We start from the raw sequence: 24,750 nt of genomic DNA, 5'->3' as shown, positions 1-24,750 counted from the left end.
TCAGTGTGTCCTTTCAAAATTTAATAAAACTAAGCTATCTGTTTTAAATGTAATTTTGTTGACATTTGCATCTTTTTTGTTGTCTGAACAAATGTCCTGCAAAATTCTTATGATAATCTCTATTCAAAATCCTCACCATATTCATATTTTGGTCATATGGATAACAGCCAAATGTCAGTAAAGTGCTTCTGCTGACAGATTTACTATAATAAAGAACATACAAGAAAACAGCCATTGTTTTAATAAAGACTACATGAAATCAGGATTACTTAGACTTTCTAGATATCTATTTCTGCGAAAAACAGTTATTAATGTTTTTGTTTGTGAATTGGTGATTGCTGAGGCTCTCCCTCTTTTTCTTTCCCAGTGAGTAACTCCCTTTTCTTGGGGTGCAGATTTCTTTCCCCGGTAGACTAGGAAGAAGGAACCATTTCTTTGCCAAGCTGGTCACAGTCTGAAACCCCAGGAAAATGTGAGAAGGAAAGAGGGTTGGATATTGCTGAGTATTTTCTCAAACTCCTAAACACTGATTCTTTTTCCAACCTGAGCAGCAAAGAGACAATTGCATTTCAGCTCTCAGCAGTTTGCGATGATGTCATTGGCAATCTTAATGAAATTCACAATTCTGTCTAAAACAATAGTGAAGATGACCTCCAACTTAAGATCAGAAAAGAACAATTTAAATGTTTAGCATATCTGAACTTTCTTAATACCTCTATGAGGGTCTCAAAAACTGATGGTATTTCAACTGTTAAGAAAAATGTCGCAGAAAGCCACAACCAACCCACTACCGTTTACAGAGAAGTGCAGTGTCCATATAGTTTTGTGTATTATAAGCTTTATCTAGTTTCTTCATTTTCAAATGTGTTATCCATGTCAAGTATGTCTTTAGGTAATAGTGTTTGTATTGTTCTCAAGCTCTATCTTGGCATCAAAACAGGTAATTGTCATTCCAGAGTTTTCAGGAGAGGATAGCACAGCTTCTTAATTTGATCTGTAGCTTGATTTTCTCCCATGCACTAAATCTGACTATTCTGTATGCCTTAAAAATAAACTTTGGTGTAGAGGTTGCAGCCCATCAATGTGAATACCTCTCCTAAAAAGTTGCCTGTTAGTAAAGGCCATAGCAAGACTGACCTATTAAAGTTGCCAGGCAGGGACAGCAGTGTCACTGTCAATGCCAGAAAAGGTATCTTAAAACACTTACCGTGTTGTCGCTCATCAACTCTTGCTCTCAGATTCTTGTCAGATATTTTAGAGATTCAACTTCCTCAGACCTGGCTTGTAGGATTGTGGTTGGCTGGTATTGTCGTATAGGGGAATGGAAGCTTAAAGAAAACCCAGGAACAGAGGATGCTGACCAGACAATTCATAGGAAATGAGAAGGTTTTAATACAGACTTCATCTCTGTTGGAAACAAACTCGCAGAAACAGACTACACTGCCTGCATGTGTGTGTGTGTGTGTTTACGATTCTCTTCAGATGTGTGTTCCTCAGGATCAGACAATGGCATATTTATATTTGTATGGTCAATATCTAATTGCATCTTACATATCCTAGGTGCTAAACAAACAACTATTAAGTGAATTATATTTTGGACTTATGCCACAAGGAAACCATCAGCACATCAGCATGTCTAAGAATCTTGATTTTGTCTACAGAATTCTCTAGCATGAAGATCAGCAATCCAATAATCCCAGACATGATTTTTTCATTGTAGATAACATCTATGAGTCCAGCTGACAATGACAATCTAGTCTATGGGAAAGCACAGAGTGGTCTTATGTTGTTTTCTAAACTCCATTCAACAATAAAACAAAATTAGAGAAGACTTCAGACTTTTTAATCCAGAGTTTTCTTTTCTACTTGTATTATGAGTCTGATACATCAAAAGACTACTATTCCACTCCCAATTATTCCGGTCACATTGTGTAAAGTTAGAGCTAGATTAAAATAATACATGGGCCACAACTTCCACTTCCACTCCACCCACAAGATGATTGATGATTCAGGTAGAAAATTCTTACTTGCCCATTTCTCAACCTAAGTTTGATGAATGATCATTTCTCAATCTAACTTTGATGAAAGAGTCTTTGGATGAGGAAATTTTTAGTCAGAGAAATTCCCAAGGATGATGTTCAGTAAGACATCACCTGAGCAGGGAAGTATATCCATCTGTCCAGAAATGACACAAACCCTAAGTCATCTGTAATGGTATTTATTTATTTTAACTGGAAATGCAGATTTACAGAGAGAAGGAGAATCAGAGAAAGAAACAGAGGGAGCTTCTGTCAGATGGTTTATTCCACAAATGGCCACAACAGCCAGAGCCTAGCTTATCTGAAGCCAGGTGCCAGGAAACAAGATCCTATTTCATGTCTCCCACTTGGATACAAGTTCCCAAGGCTTTGGGCCATCCTCTACTGCTTTCCCAGGCCACCTACAGGGAGCTGGATGGGAAGTGGAGCAGCCAGGACATGAACTAGTGCCTATAAGGGATGTCAGTGCTTGCAGGTAGAGGAATGCCAGTTGCTATACTGCACTAGTCCCTGTAATGGAATGATATGATGCCGAAGCAGATAAGAGTGTTCGGCATTTCCTAGCTCTTCCCCATCCTCTTCATCTTCCTTTATGTAACTTGGCATGCTTTTTATGGCACAACCTATTGAAGAACTCCGAGTTCTTCACTCATTTCTGTACTATCTGTTATCATATAATCTCACTTTTTTCAACCACTTTTCTGCTAATTTTTTTAGATTTATTTATTTTTTTATTTTTATTACAAGGTCAGATATACAGAGAGGAGGAGAGACAGAGAGGAAGATCTTCCGTCCGATGATTCACTCCCCAAGTGAGCGCAACGACCGGTGCTGTGCCAATCCGAAGCCAGGAACCAGGAACCTCTTCCGGGTCTCCCACATGGGTGCAGGGTCCCAAGGTTTGGGGCCATCCTTGACTGCTTTCCCAGGCCACAGGCAGGGAGTTGGATGGGAAGTGGAGCTGCCGGGATTAGAACCAGTGCCCATATGGGATCCTGGGGCGTTCAAGGCGAGGACTTTAGCCGCTAGGCCACGCCGCTGGGCCCAACTTTTCTGTTAATTGCATGTTAACCTGCTAAACAAGATTTCTAACCCAAAAATTATGTGAAATCCTTCAGTGTAGAAATCCGTGAATTTGTGGCTATAGGAAAATTAACAGACTATCAAAGGACAAATGGAGCCAAATCCTGATGACTCCAGGGTTAACAGGAAAGAAGAAAAGAAGCTATAGTCTGAGGAAGCAAACAAAATGGAGAACCGAACAGCTCATCCACTCAGTTCTCAAACTGTGAATGTGACCTTGGTTTGGAGTTGCTCTCATTAAACAGTGGCAAGGATTTTTCTACAGGCCATTAAATCCGTACATACAGACAGGCTTAGGAAAAGTTAGTTCTAAGAGGTCCCAAGTCTGTCTCACAAAAAGCTTGTTGTTCAGATACTAAGTAGGTAGACAATAAATAGGTAGACAAATAGGTAGACAATAAACTACAAAATGTGGTTGTTGAGAGAACAATGGTAATGAGAAGGTGATGGATTTTTTTAAGTAGTACAAGATCCTGAAAGAGATGTTTGGGTTGCAGGAGATCTAGGTATCTAGACTGAATGTGGTAGCTGCAGAAACACTGTTGCTCAGGTCCCTGTGGTGGCTCAACAGGCTAATCCTTAGCTTTGCAACACCAGCATTCTGTATGAGTGCTGGTTCTAGCTCCAGTTGCTCCACTTCTGATCCAGATTCCTGCTTATGACCTGGGAAGACAGAGGAGGATGACCCAGGTCTTTAGGCTCCTGCACCCACATGGGAGACCCTCACGAAACTTCTGGCTCCTGGCATTGGATCAGCTTAGCTCTGGCCGTTGTGGCTATGTGGGGCATGACCAAGCAGATGGAAGATTTTCTCTCTGTGTGTTTCTTTTCCTTTTTATTTTTTAAGATTTTTTTAAAAATAAAACCAGATCTTTACGATTCATTTATCTTTACTGGAAAGGCAGACTTAGAGAGAAAAAGAGATCTCCCACCACTGGTTCATGCCCAAAATGGCCACAGGGGCTGGGCCAGTTGGAAGCCAGGAGCCTGGAGCTGCTTCCAGCAGCAGGGACCCAAGGGCTTAGACCATCTTTGGCTGCTTTCCCAGGCACATTAACAGGGAGCTGGACTGGGAATGGAGCAGGTGGCACTTGAACCATACAGCTCATGCGAGACGCCAGTATTGCAGGCAGAGGCTTAGTCATGACCCCAGCTAGACCTGCAGACTTTTAAATTCAGTAAACATCTATTATGTGGCAAGTGCTTTGCCTCCCTGGTTCCCCTCTGTGACTCTCTCTCATCCAGCTGCCCCACCGTCCTCACAACTGTCCAAAGTTGTGCAGCTGCCAGCCTCTATCATCCAGAGGTGGAATGGGGCATCAGGGCTCAGCATCTGCTGAGGTGGTAAATGAAACCCAAATACACACCTGCGCCCTTGGAGTCACAATGAAACATGAAACACAAGCCAGGAGTCAGGGAGAGAGAGAAAGAGAGAATTTGTATGACCCCAGCTAACCCTAGGGCACAGTGTCTGTATTTCACCCCATTATAATTAACCCCACGGTTAAGATACTGTTTCCGAAGCCCTAGTTGGAATGTGGATAAGGACGCAGGGATTGACATCGTCCCTCAATTACTTCTAATTAAAGAGCTAGTTCTTTGAGTGCTTGACCCGCAGAAGACAGCACTGAGGGAGTCACTTGGTGCTCAGTGAGGTGGTGCAGGCTGAAACGGAACTAAAACAAACTCTGACTATTCTCCAGAGAAGAGCTGGGAACACACCTTGCCCGGGGCTCTTCAGGAATGTCGCTGACAGGTGTCGACCTGGGCACAATTAGACCGGGCCACTGTTGCTGAGCTGCCAACCCTCGGCCCACATCAGCCTGGCCCTCAGGGTGAACTCTTTCTCCACCCCCTCCACCCAGACTCACGAGCTGTCGGCCGCGCTCCCTTCCCAGCACCGCGCCCGCGCCCCCGGCTCCAGGACTGGGCATGCTCAGTCGCCGCCCGCGTCCTGCTCCCCGGGAAACCTCTGCACGCCCTCGCCGCCCGTCGACCGCGGAGCATCCCGGCTTGCTCCGCTCCACGCGACCCAGATTCCCGCCCCGCCCCCGCCCCTCGCGCGCCTGCAGCCGGTGCGGCAGCCCAAGCAGCCTCTGTCCAGCCTCGGCGCCGGGGACGACCGCGGCGACTGCCGCCGGCGGAGCGCGCAGCCGGTGCGCCCTGGCGAGGCGGGGATGGAGACCGCGGGGGCGCACGCCGGGAGCCGCTGAGCCTGCAGTGACCGCCTGGGGCCAGGTGAGTAGCGACCCGTGAGGAGCTGAGGGGCGACAGGCGAATGCCCTTGGAGAGAGGCGGCGGCGAGGACGCCTGGCTTCAGGGCCAGTCGGGAGATGCGTAGGGTCTTGGAGCCGAGAGGGGACGTGACTGCAAGTACACGCTGCCGGGGTGTGGGGGCTCCGGGGCCGCCAGGAACCGTAATCCCCTTCGTCAGCCTCTCCCTGTCTGCCGGTTAGCAGCCGGTGCTGCAGAGTCTGCTAGAGAGGTTGTTTGCAACTCGGGCCCCGGGCGCACTTAGCGACTGAACGCCCAGGGCTCCGGGGGAGGGCTCCAAGGCAGAGGGCTCCAAGGCAGAGGCCAAAATGGGAGGCGGGGACTTAAGGGCTGCCTGGCTGGGACGGCTGGCGGGTGCGGGTCCCGGGGACCCCCTACACTGCAGGCTTTGGGCTGTGAATGGCGGCCAGGTGGCGGGGCCACGGGGCTGGGGGTCTCCAGAGCTTCCAGCCTGGAGGAGAGATTTTGAGTCGCTCTGCGCCTCTTCCCACTGCTAGGAAACTCGTTACCGAGATCCCCCCTCTCTTCCCAGGGCAGGTGGGAATCGAACTAGCGCTTGCGGGAGCGACAGCCATCAAAGCTCTAAAAAGCGGCACAGCTCAGTGGAGGGGTGGGATGTGCGGTTGTGGGAGCCTTTTATCTGAGATTGGTTGCTTCTACTCCCCGGTGTTTGCCCAACCTGCAAGTGGCGAGTCCGGTAACATACCTAATGAATATTTCAGGAACGACCTCACTGGCTCGCTTGCTTCAGATCAAGTTTAATGAATGCGTTTGTCAGCCTTTCTGCACAAGCAGGTAAAGGTCCAGCCAGTGCCATGGGCTTCCCAAATTGCACTCCTTTCGCCCACATCGCTCCGGCAAAAGACACAGCTAACCCCCCAGTGAGCCTTGGAATGGTCCCATAAACTGAGCCTGTCATTTGAAAAGACCAATTTTTGGGCAGGCATCCAGGCATTGTTCTGCAGCTCTGCAGTGTGTGCGTGATGTGCGGGTGGCTTGACAACCGTCCTTAACTGGTGCTACCAAAATGGTGGAAAGCAGGTAGTGTGCCTGTGGTGGGATAAACGTCTGAATTCATTATCATCTGGTGACAATGCATTGTTAGAGCTGACTTAGTTCCGCGTTCCTTAGGAGTTCTCGAGGAGGGCCATAGAGTTGGAATTTCAGCAACGCACGCTTTCTGGAAAAATCCCTCTATCCTAGGCGGTCGTTCTCTTCGTGTCTTTTCTGGAAGTAACAAATGCCTTCTCTGTATGATAGTCCTGTCAAAAACACTGCAGGCAGATCCTTTAGTTTTGGGAACTTTGAGCATTGGTACCGGCCGTGACTATCTTTCCCTACACTTCCAGCTCTAACTTCTGTTGCGCCATCACCATTCATCAGTGAACCCACACAACAGGGTACTCCTTCCCGGGCTCACAGATACACACAAAAAGCCTGCTATCTATCCCCTATACCCCGTACCCCTTTGGGGAGAAAGGTACCTAGTTTTCTGAAGGAATCCTCTGTTGATCAAATTTTCCATCCTCCCATATAGGGTGGTAAAAGAGTTTCTCTTGTTGGTCCCTACCCAGTGAATCGGAAACCATTTCCAGATGTTTCACGTTAAGGGAAGGCTGTTCAACAAAGACCTACTGCAGTTACATCACAGGCTCCACCCCCCACAGCCAGGCTGCTCTCCTGGCCTACTGGGGAGACAGGATGGATTGCTGTGCTTGAGGGATGAGAGAAAGAGTTCCCTAAAAGATGTTGTATTTCCTCTTTGGGTTTTACCGATTTTGTTTGCAAATAAGAAATAATAATAATAATAATAATAATAATAATAATAAACTAGTTCGTTATTACAAACAGCTATGGTTCAGGGATTGTAAGAACTCTAAATATTATCTTTCCAAGTGATGCTGAGTAATATCACAATATGCTTTGTTTTAAATTATTAAGAGATGGTATTAAAAGGCAATCCTGTGAAATTAACAAAATGAATGAAGACATTATATAATAAGCAGCATTTTTCTGAAGCATCTCTCTGGGGTGTTCTTGGGAAGAAATTGGCTGCCTGAGCACAGAGGTTTGTAGGGCGGGGGGGGGGGCAAACCACGGGTAGCTTAAGGTCGCATAATCTGAATGCACTGAGACTTTAAAAAAAGCGCTGGTAAGGTTGCCAGAGTTATTAAATAAAAATGCAATTAAAGTTGAACTTCAGACACACAATGCATTGTTTTTAACTTAAACATGTTTCATATCATATTTGGTACATACTGATACTAAAAAAATTACCATTTGTTTATCTAAAATTCAGTTTTGACTGAACAGCTTGTTTTTTTTTCCCCCAACAACCGTAGTTTGCTGGAAGTGTTTCATTCCTTTTTTTGGGTCACATAGGTGTTGAAAAACTAAAGTAGGACAGAAATCAGATGCTATACAGACAATCTGGGACAAACTCAGTTCTGGTTTATGCTTTTGAACATAACTTGTGCTTGGAAGGGAATAACTTCAGCTCAACACAAATGTGTTAAGCACCTCTGTGTGCCAGGCTTTGTGGGAAATGCCAAGGATACAAAGAAGAGAAGGGAAAGAGTGAGATGGGGCTGGGGTCCTGCGCCTTAAGACATGGAGCTTAGTGGGAGGGTCTGGTGTAGGAGCCTGGAAACAATTCTGAATTCTTCAAGGCAACTCCAGTGAGGGAGGGAACTGCCCAGAAGTTTTGAGAGCTGACTTAGGGTAAGTATGTGTTGATGTTGTTGTTTTTGTTTGTTTGTTTGTTTTAATATTCCTTTTTCTTGGGAAGGCAGATATACAGAGAGAATGAGAGACAGAGAGAAAGATCTTCCATCTGCTGCTGTATTCCCCACATGGCCACAATGACTGGCGCTGAGCCAGTCTGAAGGTAGGGGCTTTCTCCGGGTCTTCCATGTGGGTGCAGGGTCCCAAGGCTTTGGGCTATTCTCCTCTGCATTCCTAGGCCACAGGCAGGGAGCTAGACAGGAAGTGGAACAGCAGGGACATGAACTGGCATCCATATGGTATCCTGCTGCTTAAAGGGGGAGGATTAGCCAGTGGAGCCTTTGCAAAGGGGCCCAACGTGTGTGATCTTAACCTGGGAGACTAGGAGGACAGAAAGCTGAGGATCTGTAGAAGGTGGGTGGAGTTGAACATTGAAGGATTTTACCCGATGACCTCAGTTAGGGTCCACAGTGGCCTGCTGAGAAGGAAAGCGTGAGAATTCTATCAAGATAGTTGCCAAGGGGAATGAAATGAAAAACTACAAGGGACAAGTGGGACAGGTGTTTGGCACAGTATTCTAAGATGGCAGTTGAGATGCTCACATGTTGCATTAGAGTGCCCGGTTCAAGTTCTCACTCTCCTTCACATTCCACATCCTGATAATGCATGGCCTGGGAGTCAGCAGGTGCTAGCTCCAGGGCTTGAATCCTTCCCACCCATGCAGGAGACGTGGATTGAGTGCCCAGTTCCTGATTTTTGCCTGGCATTTGGAAAATGAATTAGTGAGTAGAAAGTCTCTCTATCTCTCTTTGTTTGCCTTTCAAATGAAATGAAAAAAAAAAATGTTTCTTTATCTTCATCTATTTGAAAAGCAGAAAGAGACAGAGAGAAATCTTCCAAACATGGCTTCATTCCACAAATGCCCACAACAACCAGGGCTGGGCCAGACCAATGCCCAGAGCCTGTAACTCCATCTGTGCCTTCCAGTTGGGTGGCAGAGCCCAAGCATTTGGTCCATCGCCTGCTGTCTTCCAGGAAGCATTAGCAGGAAGTTGGACCAGGTGTGCAGAGCGTCCAGGACTCAAACGAGGCACTCCAGTATGGCATGCAGGTGTTCCAAGCAGCTAAGCCATTCCTCACATTATCTACCCTTAATGTTTTTAAATAACAAAGCAGTTGTTCTGTCCCTTAACTAATATTACAAGTGCTCCCTCACCATTTCACTGCCATCTTGATTGCTTCAGATTAGAAAATCGTCATCACATACACGGAAAAATAATTATAGTATTTAAATTTTTTATTACTTTCATATAAAGGTAGATATTTAAATGTAATATTTGCAATGCTGATCAATATTCAGTTGCTTCTGGCTTAAATTCCTGAAATAAGATAAGCAGATTTTTTTTTTAAAGATTTTTTTTTTATTATTATTGGAAAGCCGGATATACAGAGAGGAGGAGAGACAGAGAGGAAGATCTTCCATCCGATGTTTCACTCCCCAAGTGAGCCGCAACAGGCCGGTGCTGTGCCGATCTGAAGCCGGGAACCAGGAACCTCTTCCGGGTCTCCCACGTGGGTGCAGTGTCCCAATGCATTGGGCCATCCTCAACTGCTTTCCCAGGCCACAAGCAGGGAGCTGGATGGGAAGTGGAGCTGCCGGGATTAGAACCGGCGCCCATATGGGATCCCGGGGCTTTCAAGGCGAGGACATTTAGCCGTTAGGCCACGCCGCCGGGCCCAAGCAGATGTTTTGATTTGAATCAATCTGTTGCATCAAGTAGGAAAAGACATTACATAATAATCATTTTCTGATTTGGTTCCAACTGTCCTTAAGGAAGTAGATTCTGATGATGGAGGGAATGTGCATTCTCCAGAAATAACTGTACGTGAAAGTGAGCATAACGCTCATAGTACAGAGGAGTGAAAGTGAGCATAACGCTCATAGTACAAAGGAGTGAAAGTGAGCATAACGCTCATAGTACAAAGGAGTGAAAGTGAGCATAACGCTCATAGTACAGAGGAGTACCTATTTTACCTGTTCCCAATGCAATGAATTCCAGAAACAGGACCTCACATACATTTGTGTCTTTGAAAATCTAACAGGTACTTTCACTCTTCGTCCACAAAGAAAGCCTCCAGAGAAGTGGAATATCAGATCCATGCAGTCTAGACAGAGAATATTGACTCATTCCCTGAAGATTCCAATTTGTAGAAACTATAGCAACTGATATTAGAGTGCCATTCTAGATTAAACCTAGTTATCACATTATCAGACTATCTTTTTTTTCAGAAGAGCTTCTTGGCTAGGTTTGAGTATCCATATGTCCAAGTCTGGGTAAATTTCTACTTAGTTTTTTACAGTAAATTCTTAGTAAAAAATATTCTATGTTAAACTGTATCATGAAGTAGTTCATTAGAGTCTTTCTTATCAAATAATGATCCTTTAAAATAGAGCAAAAAGGAGTTCTGTTTCAGGTATCTGTAAAATTCCTCTTTGCAGTGCCTACCAAAGGTGTTCTGCTTTGCAATTCTGATAATATGAGAAAACAAGTGATGTGATCAAGGAGCTAGCTATTGAAGTTGCTAGAATTTCAAGGCACTTAGACCATGGGTTTTATTTTCAGTAAGATTTCACAGACATGGCTTATTAAGGAAAGGCTCACTGCAGTGATCTCTAATGACAGCTGATGTGGGTTATCACCCAGAGAAAGCCTGAACAGAAATTGTGTGTTCAGGCCACATTCTAAGTCCTCAGTAAATGCGTGGAATTTAAAGATTCTGTAGACAGCATGATATTATATCCTGGGAGTTTCTCACCTGCTAGCTCACGTAGGCTGACCAGGACTAAACAAGTCATGATTTACATCAGTGTATGTGTGTAAAATAAAAGATGTGGAGATTAAAAATGCATATTAATAAAGAATATTGTGCTAACCTCTCGGCATCTGTAAACATTGCATTGCTGCAGTTTTTAAGGATGAACAAATTTATTCCCAATATAGTTAGACCATTTATATAATGCCTGTGTACTCTCTCTGATGTTTCAGATGCCACTAAAATAAATTGCAGTTCAATTTTTTGCTTTTTTGGTATAAAGCAGGATGATTGCGGTAAATGCCTAAGGAGAGCTCATTAAGCCCTTTAAAAAAAAACAGTCTCCAGCAAGCTAATGACTACAGATTCAAAGGTCTTTACATAGTATTTAAATGGAGTTTCCATTTTTAATTATCGGGATTAGGACTTGGTTAATTAGAATACTTGGTATAAGAGCTTATTTCAGCCGCTGAAACATGCCTTCCGATTTTCTTGTGCAAGCAGTTGATGAAAAGCTGCAGTATGTTTTGAGGGTTTCATTCATGGTAAAATTAATAATTTATTTATCCCAGAGCTCTCTTTTGGTTTAACAGACATCATTAATGGGATCATAAATTCTGTTCCCTAAATCTTTTGTACTTCGCCAGTTGCCATTATGAATAGTTAAAGTGTGAATGAATTTCTGGAATGGGTTACCACACAAACACATTTCTGCTTTTTTCTTTACAGAGAAATAGGAATATTCTACTCTTTAGAATTTGGAAGCAAGATTTTATAAGGATTCTATAGTCATTAAAATATTTACATTTTATTATCAGTTATCTTTGGCCTTAGAATCCATTTAAATTGGCAAAACATGTAAAAAGTTGCAATTAGTTGAGAAAATTAATCATGCATTCTCTCAAGATGGCAAAAACTAGTCAGTTTCGTTAGTTAAAATATCTCTATTAAAATGCCTAACATATAATTTTAGCTTTTATATTCTGTTTCATGTATCATATATATGTAGCCCGATGTAGGAACCTAATATATGAAAGTCAAAACTTTCAAAACAGATGGATCATGATTTTTATTCACAAAACAGTTCTATGCTATGCCAACAATTTCTCTTTTTTTTTTTCCTTTAAATCATAGATAACTCAGAGTATTTAAAAGAAATCGGTCTCATTAAATTTTTACGTATACACAATCCTTCTGGGACTCATCTGACAACCAGGCTCTTGGGCAATCTTTGTGGGTGAGATACAGTCTAGGATGTGGTCTTATGGCTAAATAACTGTATCCAAAGCATATTCATGGATGTAGAAGCTGTGGAAGATGGTTTCTGTTGGCCTACTCTAGAGAGAGGACTGAAACTAAGATTATATCATATATTAAGGCTCTAAAATCAGATGCCAGGGACATGAAAATGTTAGTTTACCAACACTTGAGTTGTGAAGAATAGTTCTAGCTCATTTGGATCTTGGTGAAGAGTACAAAAGAAATTGATGCTATACTTGGTTGGATTGATAGATGAATAGAGTCTTGATGAAGGAAAGTTAAGAGCGAAAACTCCACCGTACTGGAAGTGATGCATTTGAAGCTGCTTGTCAGGGGCATAATAAAGGAGAATGACCTGACTGGGCATAACAGAGACTCGTCTGACCTGAAGAGCCCCCTCCTAAATCTAATCATGCAGTGGAACTTGAGCTCCCAATCACTTATGCAAGAATCTACCAATGCCCAATTCAGTTTAGTAACGTAACTGAGGTATTCCTGTGCATCATTTACGTACTTCATGATGATTATATAACTTATCCTTTCCCACTGAATAATCATTTCCTAGGCAAGTAGTCAATTATAATACAATAAATGTATCTAGTCTGTGACTACCACTTGGTTAAAGGGGGGCATTTCTAGTTATTCTTTAATTATCTAACAGCACATATGAAATTCTTAGCTCAAAGTGATTAATACATCCTTTGAGTAGCCAGAAAATCAGTGTGTGTCCAAGATTTAAAACAAAGAAGAAAGGTGAACATTTGTTCACTCTGAGTGCATATGTGTGTTGTCATTATTCTGTATTGTATTTGGTCTTTCAACAATATTTATTCATCAAGGAAACACTTCTCATTTCCTTTAGACACTGCCCTATGAGATCCATTTGTATACTGGAGGTTGCATTAGTTAAGGTTTCCCAGGGAAACCAAAACAGAACTGTAGGAGATGTGTGTGTGTGCACACATGCGTCTGTGTGTTTGTAAAGAGATTTGTTATGAACAATTGGCTAACTCAGTTGTAGAGACTGACAAGTCCCAAATCAGCTGTCTGCACACTATTGACCCACTGAAGCTGGCGGTACAACTCCAGTCTAAAGGACAAGAAAATGAATGTCTCAGCTCAGCAAGCAGGCGGGAAGCAAAAAAGGGTGAATTTTCCCTTCCTTTTAGCCCTTTGGTGTATTCCTATTAGATTAGATGTTGCTCCCCTGCACTGGGAAGCGTAGTCTACTGAGCCCACCAATTCAAATGTGCATCTCATCCTGAGACACAGCTGCAAGTACACCCAGAAATGATTGTTCATCTGAGCACCCCTCGGCTTGGTCAAGGTGACCTTTAAGGTTAAGCAGCAGGGTCCTCATCCATGATGAAACAGTGCTCATTGTCCCTGAAGGTGCTGAAAGCACCAGATGCTTCCCTTGCTTGTACCACTAACCCACACTCTGCCCCAGTGGCAAATGTCACAACCGACACTTCCCCTTAACCAAGGGCTGGAAGGTCAGAGGGGTGGGTTCCAGTCTGGACCTGGTGGTGGCAGTAGCAGTGTTTTTACTCGGCTGGTTATGTGTGGTCATTAAGCATTATTTTCAGTGATCGAGCCTCCATCCTAGTTCTGTAGCCTGACAAGAGGGTACATGAGTTGCTTTCAAAATAAATTCCATTTCTGCCTCAGGAAACAGAGCTGGTTTTGATGTCTTTCAAACATAAGCACTGATTGGTACAGGTATATATCTGTGTTTATGTATGTGTATCCATGTCACTGTGACCTATGAACAAACCACATTCTGAATATTATCCGTTCTGAGTATTTATGGACAAGATTTCTCACTTGTCATTGGACAGAAGGAAAGACATGTGTATTCAAACTAGTGCCATAGAAACAAGTGAGAGGAAATAGGGATTCAACATTGACAAACCTAAAGTGGAGGTAGATAAAATTCTATGGATTAACTGATTTTAGAGATTGCTTTAGTGTAATGATGAAGAGTTGGGATAAGAAAGAATACTTTTCAGGAAAATAAATGCCATATTCATCAGTTTCATGGGCCACTTTTTCCTACATTTTATCATTTCTGAAATTAGGAAGAATTGTTAGAGTATGGCATGTTTTAATTGCTCTTTTTACTGCTCGACTCACATGCCACGTTCCACTGAATCTAAGATGTCATTGTTGTACACCTTTATATTTTGCACCACTAAGAAAAAACTCATGAAATAATTATTCTAAAACAATCATTCTTAACAGTTAATTAGGAGTTATACACTAGAGGATTCAAAATGAACTAAGTCAGTTCAGAAAAAAATATGGGTTAAATGTCAAATTTCTTTTCACTGTTGTTTTGTAGTACCCCAAAGTTGTTAGAATTTACCTCTAACTTCTGTTACAAATGGAGGTCCTAATCATCATAGCTTTATTTGGTTATAAAAAATTTCCAAGTATGCTTTGCAGTGATTTTGAATGTTGTGAATGGCGCCATTTTAAATTGTTTTTGGAAAATTTTATATATATACAAAAGTAAGCAACCTCTCCAGTGTTAAAAAATCGCCAACTTATGATCAGTGATGTTTGCCCTCTAACCCTGCACTCCGTCATTGTTTGTTTTTGTTGTTAAAAGTAAATCCTGGACACACCATATTTTTCATTGGTATACATTTTAAAATTTATCTCTAAAATATAATGACTTTATAAAAGTACATAATTACAGCATCGTTGTAATTTGTGGCAAACTAATTTGTGGCAATTGTTTTTTTTTCTATACAGAAGTTTTATTCATGTAACTTCAGTTTTAAATTGATTTTGTCTTTAGAGGTTTTGAAAAAGAAACCTAAATTGAGGTCACTTTGATATCCACTGATTGTTTTTCCTGAAAGTTGGGTGATGCTGACAGATCTTAGCTCTGCAATAATATCCATCCGGATTTTTTTTTGCAGCTTTCTCTCTTGTTATTATTATCATTCAAAGGACAGAGACAGAAACAGGCAGGCAGAGTTCCTATCTGCTCATTCACTCACACATGTCTGTAATGGCTGGTGCTAGACCTGGGCTACAACCCAGGAGCTGAACTACACATGAAAGCCAGATCTCCTGCCTGGGAGCAGAAAGCCAATTGCTTGAGCCCTTACCACTGCCTTCTGCATTAATAAGAAGCTAGAATTAGTTGCAGAGCCAGGACTTCAACCCAGATACTCCAATATGGGGAACTAGTATTATAACCACTAAACGTGTGCCTTCTCCTTTTTTGGGAATATATTCTGTAGTCCAGGATTTGTGTAAAAAATTTCTTGCCATTTCCAACTGAGACTTCACTAAAGCCAAATCTTGCCCTTTATTATTTTGGTCCAGAAAAGAAGATTTCACAATTATTGTATCAAATAACTTGGATGTTCTGTTAGCGAATGAACATTCATCACACTGAAACCTGTCTGGTCTTCCACATGGGTGATAGTGACCCAAATAACTGTGCCCTCCACTGCTTTTCCAAGGCAGTTAGCAGGGAGCTGGACTGGAATTGGAGCAGCAGGGACTCAGCTAGCACATGCATTGAAGGCTGGCCTCCCAGGTGACGGCTTTACGAGCAACGGCACAACACTTGCCCTGTTTCTTTTTCAAAACATGGTTTAACTCAGAGTTAAATGACACTGATTCTTAAGAGGTGACCAGGGCTTCTGCCTGTGCTGGAGGTACTTCCCTGTGACATCGTTTTAACTTTTGTTTACTTTCAATTGTATATTTGGAAGGCAGGGAGGAAGGACAGATATTTTCCAACTTCTGCTTCCTCTAGTTCACACCCCAAATGCCTAGAACAGCCAGAACTGGGCCAGACCAATGCCAAGAACACAGAACTCCATCTGGTCTCCCATGTGAGTGTCAGGGACCAAGCACTTGACCCTGGATGTGCGTTGGCAGAAGCTGAACTCTGAAGCAGAGCCAGGAATTGAACCCAGGCACTCTGACATGGGATGTGTATTCACTGCTGTATCAAATGATCACCTTCTTATGGCATCTTTTTGAATTTTAAGTGTTTGCTCCTATCAAAATAATACTCATCACTTAAAACATAGTATTCTAAGGCTTTGAGTGGAGAAACAGCAATTCAGTTGCTGTTGTCAACAATTGCTGTTGTCAACAAGGCATATGTCCACAGTTGAGGTGCAGAACAATTTTAGGAGGGGTGTGCAGAGAAATCATCAATGCCTTAGTGGGGAGTTAACTTATCTTTGTGTCCTACCTAGTAAGGCATATGTGAGTCCACGCTGACCATTTCCTGTCTGGTTCTAACCTTTTCTTGTTGTTCTCTATCTATTCTAAATTTTTTTTTGGGGGGGTGCTCTGGAGCGACCCTGATGGTCATTGTAGGAGAGGGTGTGGGTCATGGGTCCCAGTCATGGTCTGGCCCATCCCTGCTGCTGTGAGCACTGGAGGAGTAAGCTGGCCAGATACCATCTCTACCCTAGGCTGTTCTATGTGTATGCCTCTGTTGCTCTGCCTGGAATAAACAGCTCTGATGAAAACAAACATTTAAAATGCCTTAAAATAGATTAATATATTTTGAAATAGATGTATCTTTTTTTTTTTTTGGGCAAATTAGAGACAACTTTCATCATTCCTGGTTTCCCCACGCTTGCTGCCTCCCCAGGAAGAGTACCTAAGTGGTAGGCGACCCCAGTGAACCAGGGCATCATGCTGCCTTTAAGCAGATCACACATACACTTGCAGGCAGCCCTGAAATTCTGTAGCTGGCATGGACCTCCATTGCTATAAATCACAAAAATAAACTCTGGATGAGTGCTTTATTCCTAAAGAAGGAGGTGAAAAAAAATCCTTCTAGGATGCCATTTTATTAAGTTCCAGCAGCACACTTTCAAACTCATTACCAGAGGAGGAAAGAAAAGTTCTAGAATGTGGCTTTAGGGAGGTCATTATGCACAAGCATTACGCCTCTAATATGATGTATCAGGTAGCACATGTGAGGTGAAATGCATAATTTGATTCTTTCATTGCTTCGGAAGGAGACTTTTTCAATATTGTTCTCTTCCTATCCTCATGGGCCTGCCCAGGCAAGGCTGCTGGAAGGATGTCTCCATTGAGATTCCCTACACTCTAGAAGTGCCATGGGAATGTGCTGTTAGACCAGGCCACGTGGTGCAGTGGCAAAGTGTTGTTGAGGCAGCTGCCAAGGCCCACTGTGAAGCTGGTGTAGATCCAGGACTTGATTATCCCCAGCTCTAGTGTTTACACTGAATACATTCTGCATTCTTTTCACTTATATCAGTGCAGATTTCTGCCTAGACAGATTCCAGAAGTAGTGCAGGGGACTGATGGACAAACTACCTCAGGTTCCTGGCTGCAAGGGTTTGAGCTTCAGCTACACCATGTAGTAACTGTAAGACCTTGGAAGCTTCCTTCCCTTCTTTGTGTGTCGGTTTCTGCAGCTGCAAAATAGAGATAATATTCACTTCAAAAACTGACTCAGATGAACAGAATTATTCTATAAAGCCTGTTGAATTTTGTCTGCATGTAGTAAACACTTTACATGTAGTAAAGAATAGCTGTTATTAGTTTCACAAAATATTAGACTGATACTTGATTTGAAAAATTAAGCTATAGTTTTGAATGTGTTCTAAGTACTTTAAAAAATTTGGAAAATCCTAAATTAGGCAAGTTGTAAGAATGAAACATCATTTACTTGTGAATTGTCTTTCATTGATGTAGTCAAAATTTGAAGGACTATACGGAAACTTTTAAAATATCATGTGGGAATTAAAATTTTAAAGAAAGGAGTTCTCTTCTCTGCAGTTCTTTTCCTGAGATGTACAGTAGGCAACTGGACTTCTAAGAGGTAGGGTTGCCCAGAGGTTCTGTTCAAAGTGCCCCAGGGGGCTTCTTGCTCAAGGGAAGCTGAGCAGTTCCTTGATGCCTGGTAAGAGGAGGAGTTTCCAGAAGCAGCAGACCACTCATCCTGCCCCTTTCCTCCCAGCTGGGCAAAGCATAGAAAAGGCAGATCACCGCATGGACACTCTGAAGTGTCCATTGATCTCCAGGGGGGGGGGTTGGATTCAGCAACTACAATCATTTGATCTTTCTTTTGGATGTGTTCAGGGCAAACTCTCTACCTACGCAGAAAAATTACTACAGATCTGATGATGGGGTTAGGAAACCCTGTATAATAATCGTCACCTTTTGGCTTAAGAAAAAAAAAATTGCAGATCTTTTCCCCAAGTGGGACATTCGCAGTTTGTTTCCTTAATACTGTGGTTGAATAATGCTGTTAAAGAAATGCATTTATCTGTCAGGGTGCAAAGCATATTCCAACCATTACATACTGAGCAGTCGGAGTGCCAGGTATTGTCTCTGTCAGAGGTATACAAGGAAACAGGAAACAGATGACTTAAAAGACAGTGTGTTGTTAGACATACTATTAAACCACATTTAAAATATTACTTAAAAGACAGCAGGTAATCATTTTAGTCTGAAGCACACAAATTGAACTCTATCCATTAGTTCACTCCCCAGATGCTCACAGCAACCTGGACTGTTAGTTTAATCTGGATTTCCCATGTGGTTGATGGGGGACCTAGCCACTTGGGCCATCACAGAGAGTGGATCCAGAGCAGGATGTATACATCCCAAGCACAGCCCCAACCACGAGACCAAATTAATACCTCCTTCAGCAGATAATTCTGACACCCACCCTAGGCTGACAACAGAGGAATGCATCAGGAAGGGATAGTGCACCAAGTGGCTTTTGTGCTCTTAATTCCTGTGAAGCAGGGGGCACTAACTTCATGTCTGAACAAAACAGGGTGAACGTTTTTTAAAAATAAAGATTTATTTATTTTTATTACAAGGTCAGATACACAGAGAAGAGGAGAAACAGAGAGGAAGATCTTCCATCCGATGATTCACTCCCCAAGTGAGCGCAACAGCCAGTGATGCACTGTTCTGGAGCCAGGAGGCAGGAACTTCTAGGTCTCCCACGCGGGTACAGGATCCCAAGGCTTTGGGCCATCCTCGACTGCTTTCCCAGGCCACAAGCAGGGAGCTGGATGGGAAGTGGAGCTGCCGAGATTAGAACTGGCGCCCATATGGGATCCTGGGGCATTCAAGGCGAGGACTTTTAGCAGTTAGGCCACCGCGCCAGGCCCTTGAGGGTGAACTTTTGTGTAAGTAAGGCATGTTCCAGTAAATCTGAATTAAACACAGAGCAAGCTTATGTCTATATATATTATATTTTCAAAAGAGAACCAGACATAAACCAAGCAAATAAATTACATGTAAAAATTCTTGAGAAGTCGATTGTGATCATCTCTTTGTTAGAGCTCTGTGCAGCTCAGGGGTGAGACTCTTCCTGAGGCTTTGCCCAGGCGCTGAAGAAATGCTGATTTGGTTGCAAAGCTGGACTAGCCCAAAGGAGAAGATGAACTCAGCACTCCTTGTGGGAAACCAACACCCGAGACGTTTCTTATGTGCCTGGCATGCTGACTACAATTTCTTTTCATACATATTACCTGATGAACAATAAATAGGACATTAACATTCATACTAAGCTAGGGTTTTTCTATATAAAACATTTACTGTTTAATGAATACCAAGTGAGTGACAAATTAAATGGCATTTGCACAGGCATCTACTAATGCCCAAAGCCATTTTGGGTGTTTTTCCTCTTTGGGGGACAGATAATTAGATCTAATTGTTATCTTTATTTCCTGTTTGGAGAACAAATAATTACAACTAATGGCTATTTGTCTTTCCTTCACTTTTCTTGTCTAATCAGCAAGTCCAGTGAATTCTACTTTCTAAGTATTTTTTTTTCCGCTTTCTCCCATGCCACTGTCATCGTCCCAGTTGAGATCACATCAACTTGCCAGAATGGAAGCCTCCATAGCACATCCTCACTTGATGAAAATAATCTTTGCTTTAAATGAGAATACAGTAAGAATGATAAAAATAAGACACTAACAATGAGTACCTCTCCCTAAATGTATATATGCCTGTCACTGTTCTACCATACACTTTATTTTTCATTGGTTCATTTATTCGTTATTCATTTAGAATAACCTCAGAATGTAGTTATAATTACTCTAACACCTCTACTTAGCCCTAGAGAGGTTAATTAACTTGCTAGGACTACCATTAAGCTGTTAGTAGATCTGACCAGAAATCTCTGTGTCCAAAACATGCTTTTAACCACAATGCACACTCACAGCCATCTTGGATGATTTTCTCCTTAAATGCTAAGATTCATTTACAATATTAAACATGTGGTATTACTCAACACAATACTGGGTAGATGAGGATTCAAGAAGTTGTTTCAAAGAAAAAATTCAGGAATCACAATGTAAAGAGCAGTTTGCCTACCCCACATCATTATGAAATAAATAATTGGGAGTTGGGGGAGGGTAAGCCAGTAATCTAGTTAATTTAAATTAAATCATTTATGGGGTATTTTTTTAAAAAACTTTTGATAAAACCTTTTTTTCTAAGCTGAAGCTCATTCTTTAATATGTTAGTAGTATGAGAATTCATATTTAATGTTACCCTAATGACCAATAACTATTTTGATGAACAATGTTGTTTACTTAGTATCCATATGGTGAGGAACCCCAAGTCTTTGCCTTCAACTCAGATTTTCTCCTGACTTTCATATCTACTTGTCTCCACTCTGCCATCTGACCCTAAAAACTCAGAATGTCCCCAAAGACCTTTTTGTATACCCAGAACCCCTAATCTGCTAACCCCAAATTCTATATCCTAATATTTATATATCTTCTAAATACCAAATATATATATACATCTCTTCTAAATACCTCTCAAATCCTTCACACTTTGCTGTTTCTTACCATGATTAGTTGTGCCTAAATGATTGTAGCAAGCTTCTAATAGCATCTCTAATCTTATCACAGCAAATTTGTTTTTTAGACTGCAATCTGAGTATATTTTTAAAGCTAAACATCTACTCTCACCACACCTGTGCTTGCGAGCTTTCCATAGGACTTCTTGCTCATGGGCTCAATTTCTATTTCCTTAGCATCACTTTCTTTTTCTTTTATTATCATTTTTTAAAAGATTTATTTATTTTTATTAAAAGGCAGATATACAGAGAGGAGGAATAGAGAGAAAGATTTTCCATCCGATGATTCACTCCCTAAGTGAGTGCAATGGCCGGTTCTGTGCCATTCCAGAGCCAGGAGGCAGGAACTTCCTCCAGATCTCCCACATGGGTGCAGGATCCCAAGGCTTTGGGCCGTCCTCGACTGCTTTCCCAGGCCACAAGCAGGGAGCTGGATGGGAAGTGGAGCTGCTGGGATTAGAACCGGAGCCCATCTGGGATCCTGGCGCATTCAAGGTGATGACTTTAGCCGCTAGGCCACGCCACTGGGCCCTAGCATCACTTTCAAAGCCCTCCAGTGTCATACCCTTACTTGCTTTCCCGTATCTTGGCATCATCATTTATATCTCTTCCTCTCACTGAGCACCAATTTACAAGTCATAGTGCATCTTTTCCACTCTACATATTGTGTATAATTTTGCTTCCAGGGCTTTACTGGTGCTATCTAGAAGAACCCCCCTTCAATCAACCTCTACATCAAGAAAAGGCATAGTCTTATAAACTGTCACATCACCCATTTCTGCATGTCATACTGTCTGTATGATACTCTCTAATCAGTCCCTGGAGAATGCTGGATCTATAGGTTAGAGCCATGCCCTCTTGTGTACACTGCATCTGTATTACAAACTGTAGAGAGCAAGTAGGCACCTGTGTATTCTAATGACTGATTGTAGCTTTACAAATAGCATGCAAAGATAGTACAGAGTTCCGTTATTCTGATGTTACAGGAATATACACCTCAATTTTTTAAGACTTATTTTGTTTTATTTGAAAGGCAGAGTTCCAGAAGGAGAGAAAGAAAACACTGGTTCACTCAAGTGACTGCAACAGAAAGGGTTGGACCAGGCCAAAGCTAGGAGCCAGGAGGTTCTTCAGGATCTCCCAGTTAGGTGCAGAGGCCCAAGCATTCGGACCATCTTCCACTGCTTTCCCAGATGCATCATCAGTCTGCTGGATTAGAAGTGGAGCAACAGGGGAGAAAGTGATACACTATAGCTTTCCCTGCTATGCCGCAACATTAGCCCTTTGTCTCTCAATTTGGATCACAAGCTTTTGCCCTCCACAGAGAACGGGGTTCAAAACAGTCACATAAATAGAGTATGTAAGTGAGGGCAGGATTTCAAAGTGGAAGAGTGAGTATATATTCTTGTATGAATGTGAGCAACTGCACACAGAGATCATCATGAGTAAGCCAGAGAGTTACCCATGCAAAGAGAGTGACCCAAAAGCAAGAGCCAGGAGCCAAAAAGGCAAAATAGGCCATTTCCACATCTCACAGTCACTTTTATAAGGTATTGAGTGGTGCCTTAGTTGAATACACAAATGAGATAGAATCTTGAGTCACATAGTGTGTGTAAGGTCTTTTGAGAGTTTTAGAGTGTCTCCACATGGAGCTTATCATCTTCGTGGCCATAAAGATGTTTTCTCCTTCCCAATGTTGGGTGAGACACAGATGCTTGATGGGAAAGGGGGTAGCTGAATTGACAGATGGGGTGGGGGAGTTAGAAGAAGCAGAAATTTCCAGGAACCTCTTCCAGCTCATCTCTTCCTACCTAGTCTTCTTGCCTTGTTCTCCCATGCCATTAGCATTCCATTTCCTTTATTGTTGAGCTCTTGCATTTGTCGCAGCTACTGAACCATTATTGGTACCTTGTTATTCACCAACACCCATGGCTGTCTTCAGATTTCCTAAGCTTTCATCCAGTGTCCTTTTCCTGTCCCAGGAGCTCATCTAGGATGCTACATTGTATTTGGTAGTCACAGCTCCTTGGCTGTGACAGTTTCTCAGTTTTCCTTGATTTTTATGATCTTGAGAATTTTGAGTATGAGATTTTTCATAGAATGATCTTCCCTTGAAGTTTGATGTTTTTCTCATGATGAGGCTGGGGTTATAAATCTTTGTAGGAAGACCCCAGAGGCAAAGTGCCATCCTCCTCATATCATATCAAGATCCTGGGCCCGGCGGCGTGGCCTAGCGGCTAAAGTCCTCGCCTTGAAAGCCCCAGGATCCCATATGGGCACCGGTTCTAATCCCGGCAGCTCCACTTCCCATCCAGCTCCCTGCTTGTGGCCTGGGAAAGCAGTGGAGGACGGCCCAGTGCATTGGGACACTGCACCCGCGTGGGAGACTTGGAAGAGGTTCCTGGTTCCCGGCTTCGGATCGGCGCGCATCAGCCCGTTGCGGCTCACTTGGGGAGTGAAACATCGGATGGAAGATCTTCCTCTCTGTCTCTCCTCCTCTGTGTATATCTGGCTGTAATAAAATGAATAAATTAAAAAAAAAAAGATCCTGTGCAATCACCATGAATTTTCATTGGCAATTTTAGTCTTGATTATCTGGCTGAAGTCATGCTTCTCTTGTTGCTCTACTCTTTCCCCAACCTTCCCACTTGCCATACTACAGTTAGGAAGCCACTACGTTCAGCCTATGTATAAATATTCTACCTTCTTGAGGGCAAATATTTACATCTGTTATTTAACAATTATTTATATGAGAGATTCCTTTTTATTGATCTATTTGTTTATTCAGTAATGGATATTAGCATGGGTATTTATGTTGTACTTCAGGTTATGATCCAATGCCACTTCATTTTTATGACTCAGATTGATCAGTTTTGGCAGCTAGAAGCTCCTTAATTGGCTACTGTGTTTATCTGACATACTCCTGTTTTATTTGCCTTGAGAACTTCCTGGATACTTCAAAATCCTTAAGACTTACCTTGCCCTGCCCTAGCCCTGATAATAAAATTATTATTAAAGATACTGCCATGAAACTACTGATTTCTCTTGCCAGTGACTTAAAATGAAAGACTAATTGTCTAACTCTAAATGTAAGACCATAGCTGTAATCATTGCCATCCGCTTGTGCTCAGTTCATAATGTTCTGGGTACATAGAATATTGTTTTCTTAATAAGCACACATTTTTGGTTTGAGGTTTCAAATTTCCTTACAACAAGTATTATCTGCTTTCTTCCCACAGCTTATACTTACTTTGAGAAAGGCAAATTTGGAAGCAGTTACTTCAGGACAGTTTGTGTAGCATCTGGACTGTCACCATAGGCACCATGAAGCACTTCCTGCGGTGAGTATTTATGGCTCCCATGTAGAGCTCTCTAATGTGGGAAAACTTCCTTGCCAATTAGGGTAACATTTCTGCACCTGTTTACCATCATGTGAGCAGAGCTGTTGGTATTTCATTTGGCTAAGAATTGGGTCTCCAGGTTTCTGGGCTAACTCTATGTGTGTGTTGATGCAGAAGAGCTAGAAGACAAGAGGCCATGGGGGAAAAGCAAGGATCTGTAAGACTTGTCTCTAAGGTATGATAGGCCTGCAAGTGAAGGTTTAAGGAGTTAGCAGGCAATGAATCAATCAATACAATTATGTTGTATTTCTTGAAATAAGTAATTCTTAATTTAGATTTTAGTTGGCAGACCAATCTATACAAA

General features: G+C 42.4%; 1 protein-coding gene across 2 annotated transcripts in view; it reads left to right on the top strand.

The window, feature by feature from the left end:
- Nucleotides 1-5,148: 5,148 nt before the first annotated feature.
- The window catches only part of ELMOD1 (ELMO domain containing 1), a 57,986-nt gene continuing 38,384 nt past the window's right edge, over nt 5,149-24,750 (top strand). Inside the window, exons 1-2 of one of the 2 annotated variants that reach the window (XM_004585032.3) lie at nt 5,149-5,360; nt 24,285-24,386. In XM_004585032.3, coding sequence (XP_004585089.2) covers nt 24,370-24,386 — 17 coding nt within the window. In that variant the 5' untranslated portion in view covers nt 5,149-5,360; nt 24,285-24,369. The remainder of the gene's footprint in view (nt 5,361-24,284; nt 24,387-24,750) is intronic. The other variant, XM_058662530.1, reaches the window with a different exon arrangement.

Source organism: Ochotona princeps, chromosome 4, assembly GCF_030435755.1.
Source record: "Ochotona princeps isolate mOchPri1 chromosome 4, mOchPri1.hap1, whole genome shotgun sequence".
Lineage (NCBI taxonomy): Eukaryota > Metazoa > Chordata > Mammalia > Lagomorpha > Ochotonidae > Ochotona > Ochotona princeps.
Note: the sequence above shows the minus strand (reverse complement) of the source record. Positions and strands in the feature narration are given on the sequence as shown.